At 39.8% G+C, this 21622-nt stretch overlaps 1 protein-coding gene across 1 annotated transcript in view; it reads left to right on the top strand.

The window, feature by feature from the left end:
• cps1 (carbamoyl-phosphate synthase 1, mitochondrial) overlaps positions 1-13253 on the top strand; it is a 61245-nt gene extending 47992 nt beyond the window's left edge. Inside the window, exons 33-38 of the mRNA XM_034693794.1 lie at positions 4341-4415; positions 4539-4637; positions 9237-9296; positions 9499-9611; positions 11661-11790; positions 11925-13253. Of these exons, the coding sequence (XP_034549685.1) occupies positions 4341-4415; positions 4539-4637; positions 9237-9296; positions 9499-9611; positions 11661-11790; positions 11925-12038 (591 nt within the window). The 3' untranslated portion in view covers positions 12039-13253. The remainder of the gene's footprint in view (positions 1-4340; positions 4416-4538; positions 4638-9236; positions 9297-9498; positions 9612-11660; positions 11791-11924) is intronic.
• Positions 13254-21622: the final 8369 nt, after the last annotated feature.

Raw genomic sequence — 21622 nt, 5'->3', positions numbered from 1 at the left:
AAAACTTAGATTTTTTTAATCTATATTGCAAAAACAACAATATGATGAAGAGAAAACTCAAATAAGGCCGCCATCCATTAAACATGGAACAACGCGCCACTATAGAGTAAGGAATCAGGAGATATTTATACAGTGTTCACACAGCTGAGAGCAGCACTGCGGAGGGTAGTTTGTCCAACTTAAGGCTAAACATGTTTATAACGTTCAAAATCAAACCTGAACCATCTAAAGGGTTTTTAAATCTCTTAACAGTGCCTTTTAAAACAGTCTTTCATCACGTCTTTGTCCGCTTGAGTCTTTTCAAATTGTACGCGAGGAAAACCATCATGTGTACGGGCAGAAGTGCGCTCCTTGCTTTGTTGACTGTAAATCCTGTCTTTGAGAATATCCTCTCTGATGGCGTGGAGGTGGATGGGATGCTGTGGATTGTTTTTGAGGCTTCGGACAGCTTTGGGTATTCCTTTCTCGTTCTTTTGGCCCCGTACAGTTTTTGTATGGTCCGGTAATCCTTGATCTCACAGCCCTCTTCATGAAGCTGCTCCTCATCTTCATCACTATTTTTTAGGATCATCTGAAGTTTTATTTCTGACATTTTGAGCTACCATGAACGTAGAAAGATTTAAAGGCCAGCTGAGGTACGTCTGCTCCACAGGTCCAGCTAAATGGTCCACCTTTAATTACCAGGGGAGATTTAATTACCACTTTAAGGAGATTTAACACTTCAAGAGCTGTTCTCAGAATTATATTAAATAAGTCTATATTTATATCAAAATAGGCTAAATGAGGCACTATTTTTACGGGAAACAGGAAAATAATGTAAAATTAGACATTGAGCACCCCCATGGTTTGAATGGAATGATCCACATTTCATATGCACATATTCGACTATGAGATTGGCAGTCGACTAAGGCTCGTTAGAACGAATCGTCGAATATTCAACTATTTGTGGTCACCCCTAGTTCTAATGGTGAAAAAAAAAATGGATTAGCGGTATGCATGAGCCAGGTTAACGCCCCAACAAAACACTACATTTAATGGCGGTAGACCTCACCATAACAGATGCTAACAGCAGGATTAACGCACCTGTTAGGCTGTTTAAAGGATGGCGGACATCTTGCTTATGCGTTACCGTTTAAGATGAATTATACAAAGACAATGGATATTTAGGGATCGAACTAATCCTTTGGAAAAGTTTGACAATGTCAAAATATACAGCAAATTTAGATTTAGGAGACACAACATAACTCTTGGGTGACCTACCAGCAATACCGTGAAGTGAATCCTTGACGAACAACTCCGTTAAAAAGTCATCATCCTTCAATGGGGGGACAGGTGATCCTCCACCTGTACCATGTTGGTGGCGGTCCTTGTTGTGCAAAGCCGCTTTCATGTTGCTCATTTTATTTTTTAGGTCTTCTACTGTGCGGTCAGAAACACCACACGCATTTACCTGGTTCATCTTAAGCCAAACTTTCCCTTTATCCTTGTTTGTTATCTTTGATGATTGACTTTCTGATAACAGCTGTTTGTTCATTCTATAGTCTTGTAATAAAATGTCCATTTCTTTCTTGATCTTCTCTCAGTCACACCAGTACCGCTCGCCATGTTTATTGTTGTTTATGCGTAGTAGGCATGCGCAATTCGTATTTGGAATGAAGTTGGATGGTGTTTTCCTGGAGGTTCCCTGGACATATGACGTCTTGCACCAGCCTCGCTTTCATGGCGCAATTAGTTAATTGGCCAGTTATTTGCAGTCGTGCATGTGGCAAACGCTACGGCCAAATGGGCCGTTCCATAACGGTACGTTAAGACTAATGGTCCCGTTTGTGTAATAGCTGGACGTGCATACAGGCCCTGGAGGCTAAAGCTTACCTCACCTCCACCTCAATGCCTGTTTATTGGTTCATCGAAAGTTAGGTTGGTTCACCATTCCCAATATGGTGGTGCCCTCCATCATTCGTCTTCAAAGAGTCTCTTCAAAAACCAAGAAGTCACAGAGACCATGTTTTATACAGTCTATGGGAATATTGCTTTGACTTATATTTAGAAAGCATGAGCAGTTTCCTCACACTGGCCATTCTCATTGTTAATAAAACTCTTCAGGAAACCCTAATGAACTTCTAATAATGTCCTACAATACTGACAGCTAACTCCTCTTAACAAACATTTCAAGTAAGTTTGTAGAAAACTTCTGGTTGCTCTAGTCATGTCAAAATTCGTATGCATTGTCATATGCAATTTCAGTTTAAAAAAAAAGTAAATTGACATTCAACAATGTATATATACAAATGTAGCTGGTAATTTCCATTCAGCTGTGGATATAAAGACATTTACACAGGTGCCACTTCTGCTTACAACAACAACCACAGTAAGCAACAATGTAATGTAGAAATGTCTTACTTTATTCATTTCTTTCTCCACTGGAGCTCAGCTGGTGCCCTGAGATAACATTGTTCATGTTGTGGAGCTTCACAGTTCCTCTGTCTCTGAGAGTGGGCGGTCGATGTGGGATGGGGACACAGGGAAGAAGTGCTTGTGTGCCTTGGTGGGATGTTGTGGTTACATGGCCTTGGTTATCGTGACAGTCACACATTCTGTCCCTGAGACGCAGCATTGCAATTGGAGGGTGGACCATTAAAACTGAGACTGGGGAGGTTTTTAATATTTGTGTTCGGGATGACTCGTGAAATGTTTCATATTCCCAGGCCATTTAAATAATCAGGAGTGTTAGCAATGACACTAACTTTTTCTTACTGCTTTTGTTTGTGGTCATATTTCTCCTTCTTGCCTCATATTTTTAAATGCTTGCTTCAGATGTGGTTTTACAGTCGGCGTGGCAGGTAAAACAAAGGCCCCTTCTGGTTCTCTCGTTCACTGTATTTCACAAATCCTCCTTCTTTTAATGGTAGTTTCTTGTCTCTCATTGCAATATTTAAACTTCACCTCTCACAGTTATTCCCTCTCTGTGTGCGCTCGTCTCACGCTTTTTTCATTTTTCTTCCTTGGTTACATTCTGCAGGTTTTATCTCTGCGTACTCCTGTCTTTCACTGACTCTTTGAACAAAGCCATGATAAGCGATGCAGGCTCTACGTCTGCATTCCCCTCTCTGTGTCCCTTCTTACATTAGCATGCAAACATTACTTTCAGCTGATTAGATAGCCCACTTCAAGGATGAATCCCCCCCTAGTGGCCCCTTGCCTCTGCATGTGCGTGTGCGTACACATGAAGCGCACAGTGCCACACCACTTCTCCCTCTCTCTCTTCAAGGTAATGGTGGTTGTCTGCTTTTAAATGGTGAATAAGATCAGCCTCCCACATGGCGCCCTGCTATTCTTAATTTGTCTCTAATACAATAACGAGACGCCACTGTCTTGTCCCTACCCTTTCCTGCCTTTCATTGCCATTTTCTCCTTCCATAAAACATATAATGTTATCTTTCTTTTCCCTTTTGTTTCACCTCTTTCTCTTCCTCCTCTGCCTTTTACTCTAATTGTTATGTTTATTTTTCCACTTCTTCTATTGATTGACTCTTAGTATGCCTCCTTTTTATTCCATCTTTTCTTCTCTATTCCCTCTTCTCTCACATTTATTAATTCTCCCGACTCTTTCTTTTCTCCTCTCTACCTCTTGATCTTTCACTTCCTCTCTTCTCCTTCACGCTCCCCCCTCCTCTTCTGGCTTGCCCTGCTGTTGCTTTATCAGACAGGCCACCTACCCTCTACCCCGTCCTGAGGTTTTTTAAAGCAAAGAATGGATGCCTGCAGTTTGAGAGGCCTCATTTATTTTTAAATTTTTTTCCCTTTCTGGCATTACTAATCCCTTTGACTTTCACTCTGTTGCCTCCGCCTTTTTTCCCTCCTCTTGATGTCGCCTGAAAGTTTCATATGAGGTAGAAATGTGGTTTGCAGAAGACAAAATGAAATCAGCAATGTTATTGAGAAAACACTTGTTATGGTGTATTTAACTGACATTATTTAGCCCTTCTTGTCTCATAGGCATATTGTGCAGCCTCCATTGGCTTGGGTCACCTGTATTTAAAGAAATGTGGCTTGTGTTTCACCTCTAGGTGGCAGCAGTGTCATGAAATCCCTGAACTGCCTCCATGGACTCAAGTTATTTATGTGGGGAATTATTCTCCATTGATTGCCATTTTCTTTGAAGTGTTTATAAGTTTCACCTTCTCCACTGTTGTTTGAAAACAGCTTTTTTTCCATTGTCAATCAAAAGGAATTTAAATTTAAACCGCCTTTTTTTTGTAAACTGCTTCAACTGACTGTGATGTCCCTTTACTTCAAACACAAGTCAACATAAATCTTTCTTTCTTACTCTCCGTCAACAGGCACCCATGTTCTCCTGGCCCAGGCTGAGGGATGCAGACCCCGTGCTCCGCTGTGAGATGGCCTCCACTGGAGAAGTGAGCCCCTCACAAACATACTAACCCACTTCTTGTGTTGATCCATGTCTTGTATTTTTTTTTCACCATCATGTTTGAGGAGCAAATGTTTACTGTCGTGTATCTATTTGTGTGTTTTTGCAGGTAGCTTGTTTTGGACCAAACATTTATTCAGCCTTCCTCAAGGCTATGCTCTCCACAGGCTTCAAGCTCCCACAGAAGGGCATACTGATTGGGATTCAGGTAAGACTACAGCCATCTGGAAGTCCACTTGCCTCCTGTTTTGTGTTGCCTTTTGGTGCTTCCTGCCCACAAGGCGCCAAATACGACGCGCCTTCTGAACAGGTGGCTCAAATCTTCCAGGCTATCAGCTTCTTACAATGCCAGCCTGCCACTCCTCAGTTTGCTTCACACCAAATCACATCTTGATTCATGGGAGTCTGATTCCCTCATGTGATTTAAAAAAACACAAACACTCTCAGATGATGTTATTGGAATGACTCAGAGGGGTTGAATTACCCCTACGACGAACGAAGAAGTTGAGTAAAACTGAATGAATAGCTATAAAACTCAGTCATTATTTTAATCCTCCTAAAGTGAAGAGAAACTTCTTACAAAAGAAGAGAAAATATGTTCAATCCTCCATCAGTCAAAAAGCGTCTCGTCTCATTGCTGCATCAACTTGCAAAACAGAAAAGAAGAAAATGTAAGCCTTAGCACTGCTCTGCTTAATGACACCACATTACATGACTTTTGTAATTAAGCTTTGCCGCCACCCCGGGTTGCCAAACTGCAAGCTTGACTAATGCAGCTTAAACAAAGCACTCACAACAGCAGCTGTATAATTGGTGCTCTTGGGGAATGGGTCCACTTCAAGGCAAGTACCTGGGGTCACATGTGTACCAAAAACATGGCTGAGGAGCAGCAACACTTAAGGCTGATAAATCAGGAACACACAGCCACAGCATTTACCTCTAATAGTTTCAGAAATACTGTGGTAGTAGCGCTGAAAGAGTCTTTATGTAATTGTGCAACCTTGTGAGATGTAGTTTCATGGTTTGGTGCTGGTGCGATTGAAATGTGTTAGTACACGGACTGCCTTGTGTGGCACACATCCTTACACATAAACACACATGGATCGGTCTCTGAGGCTATGTAACTGTTTCCACCTCTATGTGCTAATGGAGTTGGCTGTTTGCTTAAACTCTCCGATTTATTAGTCATCCAATCAGAGCAGAGCACTCTGTCAAGTTTGGAGTCTGAAGTGTTTCACATTCTGTACATTGAGAACTAGAGCAGGACCTTGATTCCACATTCTCTGGGAGATAGGTATATTTATTTGCTGCCTTTTGCTTTTTCAGACACATGAAAAACACCAGGAGATAGTTTATCTGCTCAAAGAAAGTATACAAAATGTGCTTGACTACAATAGATAAGAATGGATTTTTAAAGATTCAACCAAACATATAAATTTAGTGTTGCTTTTCTTTGCTCTAAAGCCCATTAAAGAGATAGTTATTTTTTTTAAGTGTGGTTGTTTTGAGGTACTTGTCAAGAGTAAGTGTAAAACCCTCTGTGTTCTTCTGCCTGCAGTGCACAGATCTACACAGGTTTGTGGGCTTCAACTACACAAAAAAAATACAACCAAACTAAGGAATGAGGGATTCTGGCAGCACCAATGACATGTTGTTTACTGTGGACACACATGGTCACCTTTATGTGCTGGAGTTTACAGAGGAAGAACAAGACTAATGCACCTCCAAATAAAGGGGAGAAACTTCTGTGCTAACTGAAATCAGGAAAGATCTCAAGTAAACTGGTGGTGCAGGTGTGTAAACTTTGCACCCGTGCCCATGAACTGAGACAACTTGGTAACCCAAACAGCTGATCAGTGTGCTGCAGGCAGAAGAACAAGTATGTGCCTTGTATGCAAATTTGTGAGGAACCTTCCAATAACAGTTACAAAGCGAATGGGATTTCTGATGGCAAAGTAAAACACACATTTCTTAACAGAGCTCGGCTTTACACCAAGCGGCAACCTCCAGTCTAAAAATATGAGTCCAATGCGGAAGTGCTAAAAACTGCAGTTCATCAAGGATCTGCTTGAGGCTGGCCCCGGAAGTACCGGAAACCACATACACACCAATTCAAAAAAGACGATCTTTACAGCAGAAATGAACACGTTTACAGCCTGGTACAAAAGACGAGTGTAGTCTGGATAGATCATTTCTCGATCGGCACACACTGTACAGTGGGTGATTTTTTTTCTAACGCTGCTATTTCGAAGATATTGAGATTACGAGTCTTCCAATGAGAGGCACAGCTGACTTGATTGACAGGCAGGAATACATAGCTGTTGGCTAGGAGTCTCAAAGCCCACCTCTTTGCGTCACAATTGCTTGACAGCAGCAATATGGCTGCCGACGACGATTGGCCTCAAAACAGCGCTTCAGAAACAAATGGGTGACGTCACGGATACTACGTCCATTTTTTTATACAGTCTATGGTTTAAACTGAGAGAAGTTATATAGTTGGAGTTTGTTATGATGAGCTAAATTACATGGTAGAGTTGACCCTGTCCCAACTGGTGTCTCCATAAAGTGGGCCAACTGGCCAACATCCCCTGTGGGTAATACACTAACTATTAACAAGTACCTCAACAACATAAAAACAATGGACTATCCTTTTAATGTTAAAGCTTAAATTCTTCCGTTAACAAAGGAACTAGAGGATGCTGGTGTTTTAACTGATGGTATAGTCTGTAGATGAGTGTGTTCCTCTCGTCTCTTTTATAATGACAGGGAGGATGATATTACTTTTTTAAATTATATAGTATAAGCGTAAAACAACATGGCTGCAATTTGATCACCATGTCTCTCTTACCCCAAAACTTGAATTTTTACACTTTTCTCTCCCTTATACTAACTCCCAGTCACACTGTTTTCCATTGTTCCTGTTTTTAGAAGCTGCTCTTTTTTGCACCAATTACAAGCCTGTATGTCATAATTGCAAACCAAATTAGAAACCAGTATGTCATATAAGTCTCATTACAGTAGGCTGCAGAGTATACAGAGAACATCAAACCATATCACAGTGGTTTAAGTCAGACAGCAGTAATTTTAGCAAGCATATTGTTTACTAAGCTGAAGGGCACGCAGTCTGAGCACAGTCAGCTGCAAATTAGGAGCAAAACCTCACAAAGGAGTTTTCAGCACTTTCACTCTGTTTGTGGAGCCCATTAAGTGGGTCATTTGAGGCTGATGTCTAACAACTTAAATGCCTTTTTGTATTCATCCTTTGCATTCTGTGGACAAATATAGTAATGTTTAAAATTCTCCAGAACTGGAGCCCATTACAAATACAAATCCCCAGGAAAATCTGAGGTTTGTTGCAATCTCACGGCTCTTTTCTTGCTTTGAATATTGTTCTGTAAGTTCTATTTTCAGTAAGGCACGCTTTATGTTTTACTTCTAGCAATACAAAGTGGGTTTTATCACATTATTGTGTACAAGTTGGCACTCACAATGTTTCAAAGCATGCACAACAACAGCTTAAAGCTGGGGTTGGTAATCAGATTTGGATAAGATTTACCCAATGTGTGCACAGCCAATCCATTTGTTGGCTACACCATGACTTGCACCACATTTTCTATCGCAAAATCTGGCACTGCAACATTTTGTTACATTTAGTAGAGCACAAAAAAAGTGAAAGAGTGAAGAGATGTGAGTATTAACCCTGTTATGTTTGTTTCTTAGGGACAGCAATAATGTTCCTTTGGTCAACTTGACCTGGGGCATATTTAGTTATCCAGTTTCCAAACCCCCCAAAAAATCCCAATAAACATTTTTAAATCTCATTATTAACTCCATTAATAACCATTTAAATCAATATTTAGTGCAATGGTTTTCTTTAATTCTCACAGATCATGGTTCAAAGAGGATAACTCACTCGTTTTCATGAAAATTCACGATAAAACTTTTTTTAATGTACATTTAAAAGACCTTAATATAGACTAAATAGTTTTACATGTCTTAGATTTTTTTTTATTTTTTTTTACTTTTTTAATTATAGTTTTTTTTATGAAGTGATGTTGATAAATTAACAAGAGACACCTTTTCTGTCACATGCTGCCCAGATTTTGATGCTGTATTTAGCTGGTTTGGAAGGCATATATTGCCTACAATGGAAGGAACCTCTGAATGCCTCTATCCTTTCATCCACTGTGACATTAGGGCCTGGGTTATAGAGTAGTGGAAGTTGCTCTACCCACTTGTCCCTCACTGTCCCAATGGCTGCCAGCTTGTTTCTATTTGATCACAGCTCCTGCGGTCAAATGGTTATGTTTCCTTGGGCAAGGCATTTTCATTCTATATGTTATTTGCGCTTTCATAGCTAAAAGATACTTTTAAGATTTTTTAGATTTTTGAACTTTAAAATGAGTCAATTTGACCCGCAACAAAACAGGAGGGTTAAATGGAGCCACTGAATTACTGCCACCTAGTGGTTATTTTTAGCTACACTGCTCCAACATCAGTCAAAAAGTTTCCCAATGACTCCTTCAATACCACTTCCTCTCACTTCATCACATCGTCAAGTCTTACAACAGAGATACTGTTCGCGTTGTAGAGCACAAGATCCATTTTCCATCTGAAGTTATCAGAAACATGTTTAGTCTATGGGGTGGGAGGAGGTGGTGGATTATTTGTTCTTCAGTTGTGTTCAGTTTTAGAGCCCGCTGGAAAACACACATTTTCTCTGGATGAACAGTATATTACAGCTTCTCTATGGATATGTAGTGACGCATCATGGTCCTCCATTTTTTCCTTCTCTCCTTCCATCTAGCAATCATTCCGACCCAATTTCCTGGCTACGGCTCACCAGCTGAAAGAGGAGGGATTCAAGGTGAGGCTGGAAAGCTCCACACACTACATCAAGACCTTTCATTGAAGACACAACATGTTTTTCTTTTAATTTTAAACACTTGTTCACAGCTTTCTTTTCTGTCACTTTACGTCACTCCAAATATTTAAAAAAGACTTAACTTAGTCCACTTCATTATATAACATTCTGCTCATGTTGATGTCTTTGTTTCCCTGTGCTCTAGCTCTATGCCACTGAAGCCACTTCTGCCTGGTTGTGTGCCAACGATGTCCAGGCCTCTCCGGTGGCTTGGCCCTCTCAGAAAGGAGAAGACACCAGTTTGCCCAGTATTCAGAGGTTTGATTTGCATCTTGAATACATAACTGCTCTAAGAAACGGATGGCTAAAATGTTGTTGTTTATACGTGAGATATGGCCTTAAAACCTGGCTTATGACTCCATTTGCGAGTCCCGAATGAGGCCCATTGAGTGCCAACTTGTACACAAAAATGTGATAAAATCCACTTTGTATTGCTAGAATTAAAATATAAAGTGTGTCTTACTAAAAAAATAATCTACAGAACAATATTCAAAGCAAGAAAAGAGCAGTGAGATTGCAACAAACCTTAGATTTTCTAATTGAATACATATTTTCTTTTGACACATTCATGAAACGTAGCCAGCCAAGTTGAAACTATGAGGCAAAACTCTTGAGGTGAAGATATGCTTTTAATTTCCTAAGGCAAAGCTTAACCGTTATTTGTAATTCATGAGATTCAGAATTGGGATATCTAATATAATATCTAATCAGATCCTGCATTAAGATCTAAGGGCAAAGCCCTTTCATTATCCGGGCAATATGCCGACAAGATCAAAGAAGATGCAGCAAATGAAGTTCAGAGTCATAGTATTAGCCTGGACTTGGAGCATGTAGAAAGTTTTATGTAGGAGGATGCCGGTTTAGTAAGCATCTTGATTTATCTTTTCATGGCCAAGTATGAAGCATGAATATAAGGAGTCCTGATTTTTACCATAAGTTTAACCAGAACAGCTTTAATTCACATACTGGCTTACTACACTCAAAGGTTAGCTACTGTTTTTATAATCAGAGTTCAAATCAGACATGAGCTTCAGTCTGATGTTTCTACTTGAGCCAGCGACTCGAGCTGTCAAAAGCACAACCTCTGTCTGACATTATAGGAACATAGAATAATTGTAGCAGGCTGTGATAGTCAGCTAATGATTCTGCAAACAAGTCATGATCGCGGCACAATGAAGCCATCTGGACCATATGCTTGGAAATGAGCTGCTGAAGAAGAGGATGTAAGGGGAATTTAATAGGCCTAGATCACCCCCACCCCACCCCCACACCCCCACACACATATACACACACACACACACACACACAGATACTCATAAGGCTTGCTGGCATCAGCTGTGGAAGGTGGCATAGAGGCCAACACTTCATAGGAAATAACATGACCTTTGTTGTCAGTGTTGTTTGTCCTCCATATTTCCATTAGAATTCAGCCCTTATTCTTTGTTGTCTGTCAAAGGCCTTCAAATGAAAAGGCAATACAGAAGCCAGGGCTTTGCTGTGTCTGTGTGTGTGCAAGAGTTACTACAAGGAACAAATGTAATAGGTCAACAAATTTATTTTAAACACTGACTGCAATAATATTGTTATTGACATCATGTCTCTTGTGCTTACGAAAAAAAGCACGTTTAACGTATTGATTAAACCAGGGGTTCCCAAAGTGTAGGTCGGGACTCCCTGGGGGGTCGCGAGACACAAATGGGCAGTCATGAGATGTCTTCCAGAATGTTTTTTGTTTTTTAAGTTGGCTAAAAATGGTACATTTTACCTATTACAGGAAAAAATAGTAGTAAAAAAATAGTAGCTAAACTTGAAATAAAACCTTGAAAATAGAAAATGTAATGAGTTTTCTGCCTTTCTTTGTTGCCAGATGACCCCTAGGTTTAGGGTTGGTGAACAGTTAATTATCAAAAGCATCAGTGGCAGTAGGTTAATTTGTTAAGGCACAGGAAACGCAACCACATGCTCATATAGGTAGGCTAATTTTCTGCAGACCAGCTAAATGAAGCCACACTTTGAGGTACAGTGGGGGTCGCAAGTCTTTGGCACCAATATTTTGGGGGTGGCGGGCTTAGAAGTTTGGGAACCCCTGGATTAAACTGCAAAGATTGACATTAGGTCGGCTCAGTGTTCAACGTAACAGCTTTTTAAGTTGGTTGAAAGCAGATGTTTACTGTTATGGACACCTCTATGTCTCTTGTTTTGGAGTTACTTATGCCTTCTCTTGCCATTCTCCACTATTCTGCTAATTTATTTTTTCCATTGATGACATTATCTTTACCTGTGTTTGTGTTTGTGTTTGTTCTACAGACTGGTCAGTGAGGGTAACATTGACCTGGTGGTCAACCTGCCCAACAACAACACCCGCCACTTGAAGGATAACTTTGCCATCCGCAGAATGGCTGTCGACTATGGTGTCCCCCTCATCACCAATTACCAGGTCAGTAATTTCCAACATCAGTGACTGAGCACAACTGGTGATTCGCTAAATTCATATTGCATAATGTCTCTCTCCTTAAGGACATCAGTTAAATGCTTTTTCTATGTGTGTGTGTGTGTGTGTGTGTGTGTTAGGTGGTGAAGCTGTTTGCAGAGGCCGTTCGCTATGCGGGTGAGCTTGACACTACCAGCCTCTTTCACTACCGGCAGAAAGAGAACCAACACAGAGGTGTTAGCCAGCAGCACTAAAGTTCCCTTTACTTCCCTGTGGATTCCTTGGTTACACAGAAGCATTGAGTGGGAGCAAATATCCCTTTCTGCAGTGTCCTTAAAAAAAACTTGTTTCAGGTTTTCTAATCCCATTGTGTGAAGAAGTATGTATAGCTACCTAGACACAACAAAATAGTTAACAATGTTAATGCATCATGACAATGTGGTACCACTGGTTAATAAGTCACCTTTAATAAGGGGTTCCATAATTTGTACCTGTAGGGAATTCATTTTAAGATAAGTACTCAGCTGTACTTACAGTCAACTTTTGGGTTGCCAGCTTGGGAAAAAGACTATATCCTTCAGCAGTATATAGTCTCATGAGTGCTAATAATTTATGGGTATTATAAACATTTATCAATGTCTGTCATTAATGTAAATGAGTTGCAAAAGAAGAATGTGGACCAGATTCTCTGCAAATATTTTCCCAGAATGTCAGGGCCCAAACAGACCCTTTTAGGAGACTTCCTAAAAACTGAAAACAATAAAATAAAAAATAAAGCAGAAAGAAAGAGACACCAGTGATGATGCATTAGAGAGTGGTACCAAAGAGGGTATTAATATTGTTTTTTAGTAATGTAATCCGTGGGAGCTGAGTTTTTCGTTGTTACAATGCAAGTTTTTTGCTTTTTTTTTTAAAGTTTAAGTTTTTTTGCTTTTTTTTTTGTGTGTTTTATTTTATGTTTAATCCAGGATGTCTGTGAAAGTGAAGTAATGACATTTTTCAGCCCATTAGCTCTCCCTGAGCTCAGTTTTTACCAAAGATTTGGCCTTTTTTTTTTCATTTTCTTTAAGTCTAGTCTTAAAATGGTAATGAAGATTTACCATGTAGCACAATAGAATTAGTAGAGTTTGAGGACTGTAGATAGAGTGAGAGAAGAGATGCTGCTATACAGTTATTCTTTGAGAAAGAGGAAGTTGTGTTTTCAAGAGTTCAAGTCTGGAGCCCGTTTCTTTAAAGTTCAAGCTGGATATCAACTGATGTGTTTGTATATTTGAATCTATGTGTACATATTGTATGTTTGAAACTGAGACTGTATTTTAGCCTGCTTTGCATTTTAAAAGCTCACAGTCGAAGTGCCGTTGATGATACACTGTAGGACAATAATACCCAAACATTATATTCAGTTGTTTCTGTTCATTGAGTTGTATTGGATCCTCACACAACCCAAACATGGAGTTTCTCTCACATGATGCCTGCTCTGTGTGTGTTTGTTTTAGATCTGAAGTGGACATTGCTTAAAGCCTAGTACACAACAGCTGCATTGATGCATGGGAGGGTGCGCTTTTACATACACATTGACACAATAAAAATGTTCTGGTTAAAGAGGGAGAAAGAAAATCTACAATACTGACCTTTAAATGGGGTACTGTGAAGACCGTTTGAAAGCACTAATTGGGATTCTTATTACCGTGCCCGAGAAATAAAATGAATCTGAAAGAAGGGAGTGTAGAGTAATAAAACCTCAAGCTTTTATCAACGTTCAATCAGTCAATCCATTTTTAGCACAAAATAACAACAGAAAGTTATTCAATGACACTTTACATACAGAGCAAATCTAGACTGCCCTCTCGGTCATAATATTTACATGGGCTGGGTATTGATCAATAAAGAGTGAGCACACAGTGGCAAGGAAAAATGGCCCCTTGAACAGGCGGAAGCTTTTCACGAAACCAGACTTATTGGTGGACCACTGGACAGGGTGTGAACGTTTGATTGGGAGGGATGGCTAGAGACAGACAGATTTATGTAACCCTGCCAACAATGAGAAAAGAAGAAGAAATATTACTAGTTCAAGGCTGCGAACCCTATTTGATAATCAAGCATAATATAAGTCCCCTTGTTGTCTCGACCTATCAGTATACCTGAGCTTTCTCAAAATAGAACATTTTAAAACTGCTTTTGAAATCAGAGCGGGCCTCTGCCTCCAAGTTTCAAACTAGTAGACGGTTCCAAGGGAGAGAGATATGATAAACAAAAGCTCTACCTCCCATAGTACTCTTGAAACTCTCTGAGGACTCTCAGACCTGCATTCTTTGAGCACAATGCCCTAGAGGGGTAATGGGGCACTGAGAGCACTGAAAGATACAATACTGCCTTACCATGAAGAGCTTTGTCACTGAAAAGAAGGATTGCAATTCCATTTTGGATTTCATAGTGCAGACAAGCAAGGACAGATGTCTTTTCTGGTTTTCACCAGTACAATAGCAGCAGCACTTTGGACCAGCATAACTGTTTAAAGTTTGTGTGTGTAGTAACAGGGAAATACACAACCATTTAATAATGTTTATAACACAATAGGTTGAAAACATCAAGGATGATGTATTTTTATACCCTAATAGTTATGTCAAATCAGAGGTAGTACCATCCTTACCATGAGAGATATCAAATGAGCGATTGCCTCTATGGACAACTATCTTTTCAACATCCCTTGAAGACCCACTAACTCAGTCAAAACCTTATTAAAGCCATTTTTTAGACCACAAGTAACATCGTTCTATTAAGGGAAAAGACAGCGCAAGGTTAAACATAACTTTAAATTGATGCAATACACTACTACTCATACAACACAAGGCTAATGCTATTATCAGGCCATAAGTGATTTTGTTACCTTGCTAGTGTAACAGCTTTAGGTTCCATACAGACACAGAATTCTCCAGAGTCAGCTAATAATGATCCAGCTGCAAGTCCTGGGAAACCTCCCTGCAGCTATTTGACAAAAATATAACTTACATTTTTAGTTTTATTATTTTTAGAACTTAGAAATGGATAACATCCACTGCATCTTCTTATAGCACTGTCGGATACAAAAATAGCTCATCCCATACATTCATACATAAAAACATGTAGCCTAAAGTGCTTCACAGAATAACAGAGAGACATAGAACAACAGCAATGGTAAAATTAAAAAAGGCATGATTATAAATAAAATATTTAAAAATAAAATAAAATCAACACAGTAAAATTAATAAAATAAGTAATAGCGGAAAGAAAAGTTAAATAAAAGGTACAGTTAACAAGATCAGATGAACACAAGACATAAATAGATAAATAAATAATTACATTTCTATAAATACATATTTTTTTATAAATTAGACAAATCAGTGTTAAAGCAATGATTCAAATAATAATTATTAGAATAATAATCAAAATAATAATGCAGTCCAGGGCTAAAACTAAACTACTCCAAATTAAAAGCTTGATTATATATGATTATTATATGATACAAAGAAAGCAGTTTATATTTTCAAACAAACTGAGTTCATCCAAAGGTAAGCTCACCTTTTCACTAGAGAAGAAAACTACTTTAGACAACTGCCTCTCATTAGAGAGCGCAGCACTCATGTAGAGCCTATGATGATGTTCCATATAATAACAGGCACCATTGGGATTATAAAACTATTTGAACTCAATTTCAAAAATCACAAGCTTTAAGTTGACATGCGTTTTATTTCCGTCTGTGATTGTGAGTATATTCCAGTTGTTTTCTCAAGATCTCATCACTGATCATCACTTGTATTCCCATGTTACTTATAAAACACTGCAATAGGAGTTATTTACCTCAGCGTGTGCAGCAGCTGCATGACCTACTATTGTCTGGCTTTTTACAGTGACCAGCCTGTTGGTTTTTTTTTTCCACATTGCCAGAAAATGAAAACTTAGCTTGAGATAACCAGCTTTGACTTCCTGAGATAAGGAGAAAAACAATTGAAGATCTTTAGAAAAGAAGTTAAATGAACATATAAATTAGGGCTTCTATACAAAAACACTTGTTGAGACTTGCTTTTAAAAAGTCATGACTGGGCGAGGATTTAGCCTAATGTTTAAGTTGTGTGCTCATATTGCTGGGGGCCCGGGTTCAACTCCTTTCCCGCATGTCGTTCCCCCATTCTCATTCCAAGTTTCCTGCTCTATCCATCTCTATCCCTCCTCTCTAAATAAAGGTGTAAAAGCTCCAAAAATATAACTTAAAAAGTCATAACTGTTGTTCCGAACAGCCAACTATTACGTACGTTCAGTGAAGATGCCAGGTGGTAAGGAGTAGCAGAAAGCATATTTCCCCTAATTACATTAGTACACACTTATTTTTAGTATATCAAAAGAGTGAGTGTTGTCGTTGCAGCATTTAAAACATTTGTTAAATAATTCTAGTCATAACAGAATCAACTCAGAGCTACCGTGCTAACTGGCACTTTAGTATGACTATCGACTGTAGAAAGATGTGACCCAAAAGGTCTGCTTGCTGTGGGGGAAAACTTGCACATTTTTCACACCCATCTCTGAAAGAAATATGTTCTTTAATACAGCCCATGGATATTTGTGTTAGTTTAAAGGGCAGGTGTTAAAACCCCTGAGACTGACTTCAGTGGGACATTCATGAAACTACAGTTATTTTGACTTTGACTGCTGATGTCGACTTACAACTTTGGTACTGGAAGACATGTTAGAAATTCCTCCAGATAGGGAACATTCCAACACTTTTGTTGTAATTTGTGTCATAGGTTCCTGGAATTTGGGGGCCGGCCATGGATATGAACCGCAAAGGAAAACAATAGTGTGCATATGACAAATGTATTATTTTTCCTTTCTTTGTTATGTTTTCAGTGTTTTCTTGTGAGACAGAATCCTTAAAATCCACTTTTTCATTTCCTTCTACTTTTCTCCCACACAGGAAATATAAAATTCTCTATGAGCAAAGTCTCAAATCCTGTTCAGTTGTGCTCAACCTTCCTCTGCAGCCCTGGGCCATCAAAGCCACGATTCACTGCAGGCACAGTAACCAAGCAACAAGGCTACTTGTGGTGTTCATTTCTGACAATAACTCCCAGGTAGACCCATATGTCTGCAGACCTATGTCTGAAAATCCCTCTTTGATTAAAGTGTAGCACTGTTAAATTTAACCTCACTCTGGTATTGTGAAAAATCTGAAGTTCTGTTTGGGGTCTACTGGATTTGATCCCTGGAGGAGTACACACAGGTCTCGGTGCTATGTAATCCCTTCCTGGGGGAGCAAAAAACTTAAAGAAATGACTGTTTGAACCTTCATGACTTCACTCAATGACATTACAGAGACAGGGTGATAAAGTGGAGGATCTGGGGAAAAATAGAAACTGGAATTTTTGAGGAATTTCAGATTATTGTCACAGATCCAGATTGAAGCGAGTGCACACAAAAAGTTGTAATCCCAAGTGATCAAATTTAAAAATGAAGACATGAAAATCTACTTGAATTGGCACAGGAGGTGAGGAAAATCACAGTGCAGTGATACTCCAAATCACTCGTTTTTATTTGCTAAAAGTCTTACAAAAGTGTTGCACTGTATCATACGGCACAGGGTTGCAGATAAGGATTTTGGCTAAGGTGCAGCACCTAGTGTTGCTTCAAAAAAAAAAAAAGAACGGAAGAAAAATAAAAGTCGAAATGGTGAAGTGCAACTGGGATTGGTCAGATGGCAGAGAAAAGTACATGACCATTTACTGCACAACCAATTGTCACCTGTCATTTTTAATTTCAAGGATAGATGGACCTTTAGGTGAGATTTCCAGCTCAAGACAGAACTAACAAGTACATTTTTTTTCTCAACATCGAAAAGTTTAACTTTCATGTTTATATGACAATTGAGCACAATCAATCTTTAAGTGGACCTTGGATGGAGGTTTGTCTATCAAGTAACATACTTTTTCCTGCAGAGTTAATCATCATTGTGACACTGAAACTGTCCTGTAAAATCAAGCTGTCAACAAATCTTTTGCACAGGTTCACTATGACAATTAAACTTACCATCAATTTCTTTCTTGATCCTGTGACGTGAGTAAGTGAGGGAGTGAGGGAGTGAGGGAAGGAAGGAGGGAGGGAAGGAGGGAGAAAAGGAAGGAAGGTAGGTAGGTAGGTAAGTAAGTGAGGGAGTGAGGGAAGGAAGGAAGGTCGGTCGGTCGGTCGGTCGGTCGGTCGGTCGGTCGGTAGGTAAGTAAGTGAGGGAAGGAAGGAAGGAAGGAAGGAAGGAAGGAGGGAGGGAAGGAGGGAGAAAAGGAAGGAAGGTAGGTAGGTAGGTAGGTAAGTAAGTGAGGGAGTGAGGGAAGGAAGGTCGGTCGGTCGGTCGGTAGGTAGGTAAGTAAGTGAGGGAGTGAGGGAAGGAAGGTCGGTCGGTCGGTCGGTCGGTCGGTAAGTAAGTGAGGGAGTGAGGGAAGGAAGGTAGGTAGGTAGGTAAGTAAGTGAGGGAGTGAGGGAAGGAAGGTCGGTCGGTCGGTAGGTAAGTAAGTGAGGGAGTGAGGGAAGGAAGGAAGGAAGGAAGGAAGGAAGGAAGGAAGGAAGGAAGGAAGGAAGGAAGGAAGGAAGGAAGGAAGGAAGGAAGGAAGGAAGGAAGGAAGGAAGGAAGGAAGGAAGGAAGGAAGGTAGGTAGGTAGGTAGGTAGGTAGGTAGGTAGGTAGGTAGGTAGGTAGGTAGGTAGGTAGGTCAATGTAAATATTTACAATCAAAATAATAAGTGTCCTGTTTCATCTGGGGACACCATAGACATATATAAAATATGGACGTAGTATCCGTGGCGTCACCCATCTCCCATCTGTTTCTGAAGAGCTGTTTTGAGGCAAATTGTCGACGGGAGCCATATTGCTGCTGTCGAGCCAGTGTGACGTAAAGAGGCAGAGTTTGAGCCTCCTAGCCAACAGCTACAGTGTTCCCACAGTCAGCTGTGCTTCTCATTGGAAGACTCATAATCTCAATATCTTCAAAATTGCTGCGTCAGAAAAAAATTCACCCCCCTCACAGTGAGAGCACATCGAGAAATGAGCTATCCAGACTACACTGGTCTTTTGTACCAGGCTGTAAACATGTTTATTTCTGCTGTAAAGATCGTCTTTTTCCCATTCATGTGTATGTGACTTCAGGTACTTCCGGAGCCAGCCTCAAGCGATTCCTCGATGAACTGCAGCTTTTAACACTTCCGCATTAGACTCATATTTTTAGACCGGAGGTTGCCGCTTGGGGGACACCTACAAACTTACAGTTGTTTTAGGCTTTAAGAATCACAATACAGAAATTGTCAGACTTGTTGATGATGTTCTTGTATAGAACCAACAACTCCTCACAATGGCTTTAATGTTCTATCTCTTTAACATTTTTGCCAATGTATTGTATTGAGACTTTTTCCTCTCTGTCTTTTTTTAAATCGGCTTCTGTTTAATTCATACCTGCAGTGATATGCAGATAAAGTTAATGAGATGACTTCAGAGGCACTCTCAAAGCTCCTGTGAGGAACTTCCATTTGTTGTTGCCCTCCACATGTAGTGTTTTCATTTGTAGCAATTATGTCATTTTATCCTTTATTCTTTTAACAGTCAAAGAAATATTTGGTGTGGTGGTGGCAATGTTCAGAAAGTCTGTTTCTGCAGCATGCTGTTCAGCTCACCTCATGTGATGCCTTCCCTGCGGCAGAGATTTCAGACATTCAGTCATGTTGCTGATGGCCTTGTATGCTTCAGTCGGTCATATAAGGCATCAGTATTACATTTAGTCAGTATTTATAAGGGCTTTAAACAAAACTGTGGTTGTTAATGAGAACCCCTAATCCATTGCAGGTGATATTGGTTACTCATTCAGTTAAAGGTTAGACAGTGTTTGAGTCCCATTCATTTCTTTCTGGGGAATTTGTAGATTCCTACCATGACTCAAATGATTTAAAACTTGGTGATATTCTGTCACTTAATACTCACACACAGGAAAAGAGCAAACCTGTTCCTTCAAGAGCCTGACAACAGTCAATGTTGGTATCATGCCTTGTAGAGGAGTATTGGAAACTAAATTCAACCACAGCAGTGAAACTTAAACTCTATCCCCGCAAAATTAAAAAAGATATGTATATGCCTGCCCAAATCAAACAGAATAATTGACAGTCTTTGTTCTTGCTTTATTCCTTTTTAAAGAAGAATGAGGCCATGTAGTCTGAGCAGCCACGTCCAACAATGTTAAATAATGCACTGATTTACTACACTCCTCTTGCTGGGATGATGAGAGACCTGCTGTTTTTCACTGGAGGAAAAAAATAAAACTTGCTAATTGACATGCGTTTTTCATGCTGTGCTAAATGAATTATTTATGGAGGTGAGGAGAGAGCAAGGCTTGGAAGACACTGCATCCTTGTGGGATGAGTCCCATAGTACTTGGAGGCCAGCTGCCATGTGTGCACAATGGGACGTTAAAGAACCAATCAGTTCTCTTGACCGTGTATACAAATATTTGAGATTTGTTCATGCTTAAAAAAATCTGCCATGGTCTTTTTGCAGCATAGATGTTTTTCCCTGAATCAGACTTTTGCGTCACATGAACATGTGCTGCCTACCTTGATGTACACGTACAGTATGTGACAGATCTCCTGCCAGAACACACACACACCCGCAAAATCACACACGTAATCACAGACTTTGAATTAACACATCCTGTCAAGCTTTAAAGAAAACTGTAGGATATACCAAGGGAAATTTCCTTTTGCTTCTCAGAGCTTTCTCTGCGTCTGACCTGTCTCTGTGTGCGGTAAATACCATTCTAACAGCAAGACATCAACCTGTTAAATGTAGCAGTATCTCATTACAGTCGTGACTGTGCAGCTTAATTGTTTCCCAGGTCTTCAAACATTAAGTTTCATCTATAAAGAATGGTTGGCATAATGTGTTTTCATGTTGCTACGACTCAGACGCTTAGTGACTGATGGCCTCTCTGCACCTTGTATGTCTTAGAATATCAAGAGTTATCCTGCCTGACACAATGGGTAGACTTCAAATACTGTCTGTAAACCTGAGTAGAAAGAAGCATTGCCTTAAATGTTATAAAATTCACAAAATGCCAACTCTTATGAGACGTCATGTAATACTGCACAGTCGATTGCTTGCCTGTGTGCCACTTGTACCCGTGTGCCACATGTGAGCTCGCAAGGGACTGCAGGTGTGAATTAGCAGGTACTGTAGGTAGAAACTAGCTTCAAACGAACTATCAAGTACCAGGATCCAGGACCAAAACTTGAGTCTGCCTTGAGTACTGACTTTAAGGACTCATTACTTGACTTGGACTTGAGCACTGATAACTTGGACTTAGACTCAAGTATCGCCTGCATTAGGAACATGGAGAGGTTGACTTGGATAGAAGACTATTTTGTTGTTTTTGTTAATTTTTTTAGTATAAGACCATAATAATTTTTTCAGTTTTGAACAAGCATGTTTGTGCATCCACATGTGCGTTCACATGCAGTCTTGTGCAAGAGCAGTTCCTGCCAGGATTCCTTTAAAGGAACCCCACACATGAAGACTTGTTGCCCTTTTTAGATTAACATTATTAATGATAATCTAATAAGGGCTCGACATGGATTCATACCCTGCAAGTAATGGGGACTTGACTGGGATTCTTAGTGACTTAGGCTGGATCTCTGAGGACTTGATACTTGACTCAGACTCTAGTTTGGTGACACCACTTAACACTACATGGTCCCTTTACGAATAATTGATTAGAGCCCTAGTGAGGTTAACTGGTTACGAAACAAACTCAAATAGATATTGATGCCTTTATAACCTAT

Source organism: Notolabrus celidotus, chromosome 10 (assembly GCF_009762535.1).
Source record: "Notolabrus celidotus isolate fNotCel1 chromosome 10, fNotCel1.pri, whole genome shotgun sequence".
Lineage (NCBI taxonomy): Eukaryota > Metazoa > Chordata > Actinopteri > Labriformes > Labridae > Notolabrus > Notolabrus celidotus.
The sequence above is the reverse complement of the archived record's forward strand: the minus strand, read 5'-3'. Positions and strand labels throughout refer to the sequence as shown.